Source organism: Pongo pygmaeus, chromosome 15, assembly GCF_028885625.2.
Source record: "Pongo pygmaeus isolate AG05252 chromosome 15, NHGRI_mPonPyg2-v2.0_pri, whole genome shotgun sequence".
Taxonomy (NCBI): Eukaryota; Metazoa; Chordata; class Mammalia; order Primates; family Hominidae; genus Pongo; species Pongo pygmaeus.
Genome location: NC_072388.2, coordinates 63,768,513 through 63,772,664, shown reverse-complemented (window position 1 = coordinate 63,772,664; position 4,152 = coordinate 63,768,513). Strand labels below are relative to the sequence as shown.

The 4,152-nt window shown below is 47.4% G+C and overlaps 1 protein-coding gene across 1 annotated transcript; it reads left to right on the top strand.

Annotated features, from left to right (window-relative positions):
- On the top strand, window positions 1-3,599 carry GPX2 (glutathione peroxidase 2). Its single transcript, XM_054449908.2, has 2 exons — window positions 1-241; window positions 2,914-3,599. The coding sequence occupies exons 1-2, from the start codon at window positions 20-22 to the stop codon at window positions 3,262-3,264; spliced, it is 573 nt and encodes a 190-aa protein (XP_054305883.1). The 5' UTR covers window positions 1-19; the 3' UTR covers window positions 3,265-3,599.
- Window positions 3,600-4,152: the final 553 nt, after the last annotated feature.

Sequence of the window (4,152 nt, the reverse complement as noted above, 5' to 3'; positions counted from 1 at the left end):
GCTCACTCTGCGCTTCACCATGGCTTTCATTGCCAAGTCCTTCTATGACCTCAGTGCCATCAGCCTGGATGGGGAGAAGGTAGATTTCAATACGTTCCGGGGCAGGGCCGTGCTGATTGAGAATGTGGCTTCGCTCTGAGGCACAACCACCCGGGACTTCACCCAGCTCAACGAGCTGCAATGCCGCTTTCCCAGGCGCCTGGTGGTCCTTGGCTTCCCTTGCAACCAATTTGGACATCAGGTGAGGGGTCCCTACTTTTAATGCACCAAAGGTGCTGGGTTGGTGTAGCTCAGGTGGGATAAAAGGAGAGGCTGAATGACTGTGTTTTGGAGTGTCTGGAATAATGGGGTATGTTTTGTTAAGCTAGCTCTTTAGGTGCATGTGACATACCAAGAGAAGGTGTGTATTTTTTAAGATTAACACTGAGGCTGTGTGATTTTTATAGTTTACTGTCTTTCTACTATATTACTCCATGAGGGCTGGTTCCAGGTCTGTGTTTCTCTCCACTGTGTCCTCAGTGCCTAGGGCACAGAAAGCACTCATTAAATATTTGTTGAATAAATGAGTGGAGAAAATAGAGGCCAGGAATCAAACAAGAATTGGACAGACTCAAGAGACCTTAGCTCTAGCCAGACTTGGTTTTGCTATTTAATGGCTCTGTGCTCTCGGAAAGGGCGCTTCATTTTTTGGTTTAGTTTCTTCATCTGTAAATTGGGGATAATACCACTTAGCTCACAGGATTATTAGGATGTTTAGGGGATAGGATATACAAAAGTAACTTGAAAAATATAAAGTACTATGCAAATACAAGCAAACTGATTATTTAGATTAAAGATTTTTGTTGGTTTAAATTAGCCAAGTGGAAAGAGAATAAGCAGGAAAGAGAAAGGTTTTCAAAAGGCACGTGCCTCTGGGCATCACATGCACCTATTTCTGATTAATGGGTCAAGTTGTTATAGATCTTCAGCCCACACACCTCAAGTTCTCTTTTAGGGATTTTTCTATTTCCACCTATTATTTTAACGTACAAGCAAGGAGAATGAACCCAAGTGAACCCTCTCATTATAATCCCCTTAGTTCAATTCACAGTGGTATGAAGGTGAGGAAGACAGGAAAGCAGGAAGGCTGAAGCATCACTGGCTGTGACAAACCTGAGCCCAAACTGTTCACTGCTCTCACTGTTCTTCCCTAAGTTTTCTGTCTGGCCTTTTCTAGAGCAGGAGAGACAGAACTAGCAAACCCTCTTTCGAGATGTCCCTCCAGCCCCAGAAGTACCTCCAGCCTCACACCATCACTTCAGCCTAGCAAGTTGCTGGACGGAGTCTATAACCTACCAGGAACTAGCCAGTCATTTGTATTAAGAAATAGAAATCTGCCAGGGTGCTGTGGCTCACACCTATAATCCCAGCGCTTTGGGAGGCTAAGGTGGGCAGATTGCTTGAGCTCAGGAGTTCAAGATTAGCCTGAGCAACATGGTGAAACCTTGCCTCTACAAAAATTGCAAAAATTAGCCAGGCATGGTGGCATGTGCCTGTAGTCACAGCTACTTGGGAGGCTGAAGTGGCAGGATCGCTTGAGCCTGGGAAGTCGAGGCTGCAGTGAGCTATGATTGTGCCACCGCACCCCAGCCTAGGTGACAGAGTGAGGCCCTGTCTCAGGAAAAAAATAGAAACAAAAACAGAGAAGTCCACTAGAAATCAGCTCTGGGCTCATGACGTCATGATGGCCTGGAACTGACTGAACTAGTTAGTTCTCACAGGTCAGAAGCAAGAACTTTCTCCCAGGGGAAGATATCTGTCTCTTAAATTGGAAAGGCAGAGGTGGAAAAGAAGGGTTCCCATGGGCCTTTTGGACTGTCATGAATGGTGATGCTTAGAGGGAATAGGACAGCGATGGCAGTGGGGAGGGAAAGGCAGGGACCAGGTTTTGAGCCAAAGCATGCGTAGCTAAGAGCAGTGAGTGGATAGGAGGTGCAGCAGTCTTTGGGTAGCAGCCTACTCATGAAAAGAATGATAATTACATACTCACAACCTTTAGCCATCAAGCACTTATTTCCTCAACTCCCCCTCCCCCTGGCCTATTCCCGAACGCTAAATCCTGTATCCTATTTAGTTCATGTCTTTTGGTTACCAAGTAGTTCCATTTAGAGTACACATTCATTGTTGCCTTGAACTTGCTCTGCTGTTATGGCACCTGAAAACTAGATGTTCTTGGATGGGGGTGTTCCTTCATCAAAGTTTCTTCCCATTTGTACTTCAGTTCTAGGACAAGGCAAGAAGCAAGCAAGAAACTGTAAATCCCATTCCTCTGGGTCTCAATTTCACCCTCAGTTCAAGAAGCTGAGTAGGCAGACGCAAAGGCTATACTCAACACACGTGCAATTGAAAGCGGGCGAGGCAAAACCAGGGCAGAGGAAAGAGAAGGGGTGTGTGTGTAGGTATGGATTTATGGGTAGGTAGGTCGGTAGGTTAGTTGAAGAGGAGGTTCTAAGCAGTATAACCTAAGCCTCTTTTCTCTTTCTTCTGCTTCAAATACCTTAAGAACTGCTCAGGGTAGACTGGAGACAAAAGCAATAGCTCAGAAGTGCTAAATCTTGAAGAGCAGCCAAAGCATGGGCAACTAAGTGAGACCCCATCTCTACAAAAAAAAAAAAAAAAAAAAAATTAGCCGGGCATGGTGGCCTGTGTCTGTAGTCTCAGCTACTAAAGAGGCTGAGGCAGGAGGAATGCTTGAGCCCAGAAGTTCAAGGCTGCAGTGAGCGACACCTCGTCTGTCTTGTCTCCCTCTCTCTCCTTCACAGTGAAAAAGAATGACCCTGGGGAGGGAGTGTAGGAGGGTGAAAGAGTTTCATGTTGTGGATCTTTCTCTTCCCCCGTCCCTTGTCCACGCTCTTTGTCTTTTTCCTCCCCTAGGAGAACTGTCAGAATGAAGAGATCCTGAACAGTCTCAAGTATGTCCGTCCTGGGAGTGGATACCAGCCCACCTTCACCCTTGTCCAAAAATGTGAGGTGAATGGGCAGAACGAGCATCCTGTCTTCGCCTACCTGAAGGACAAGCTCCCCTACCCTTACGATGACCCATTTTCCCTCATGACCGATCCCAAGCTCATCATTTGGAGCCCTGTGCGCCGCTCAGATGTGGCCTGGAACTTTGAGAAGTTCCTCATAGGGCCGGAGGGAGAGCCCTTCCGACGCTACAGCCGCACCTTCCCAACCATCAACATTGAGCCTGACATCAAGCGCCTCCTTAAAGTTGCCATATAGACGTGAGCTGCTCAGCACACAGATCTCCTACTCCATCCAGTCCTGAGGAGCCTTAGGATGCAGCATGCCCTCAGGAGACACTGCTGGACCTCAGCATTCCCTTGATATCAGTCCCCTTCACTGCAGAGCCTTGCCTTTCCCCTCTGCCTGTTTCCTTTTCCTCTCCCAACCCTCTGGTTGGTGATTCAACTTGGGCTCCAAGACTTGGGTAAGCTCTGGGCCTTCACAGAATGACGGCACCTTCCTAAACCCTCATGGGTGGTGTCTGAGAGGCGTGAAGGGCCTGGAGCCACCCTGCTAGAAGAGACCAATAAAGGGCAGGTGTGGAAACAGCCAGCCTGTGTGTGTGTTCTTTGACAGAGGGCGGAGGGAAGCTACAAACTGCAGGTGGGATAGAGGAGCTGCTAGCATGTAAAGCTTAGGGAGGGGAGGATCTGATGGATCAAGGGATGCCCTAATTATTGACAGGAAAGCAAGCTCTGGCCAAGGTCTGCAGAGGCAGGTGCAGTTATGGGAAATGTGACTTATATTATTCCTTTACAGCTCTTCTTCAGAACTGGGGAAAAAGAGAAAGTGATAATGGGAGGTAGAGGAGGAAAAGACAATGAGCCCTTTGGTTGGGGATATTGGGAGGCTGTTAGGAGGATTACAGTCAGGAAGACATCAACAGCACCGTGGGTACTGGGCCAACTAGATCTGACTTGTGCCTTGGGAAATTCCTGGGAAGTCAGCTTAGTTAATGTTTACTGATAGCAAGGGCATAGAGGGTGTAGTTACTGAGAACACAAACAGCACTTTATCTTTTTCCTGATGATCCAACATCTCAGGTGTTTGATTCTTTGCTAGACTGATTCTCCCTCCTTTTTAAAGTTCATGGCCTGGATGTAG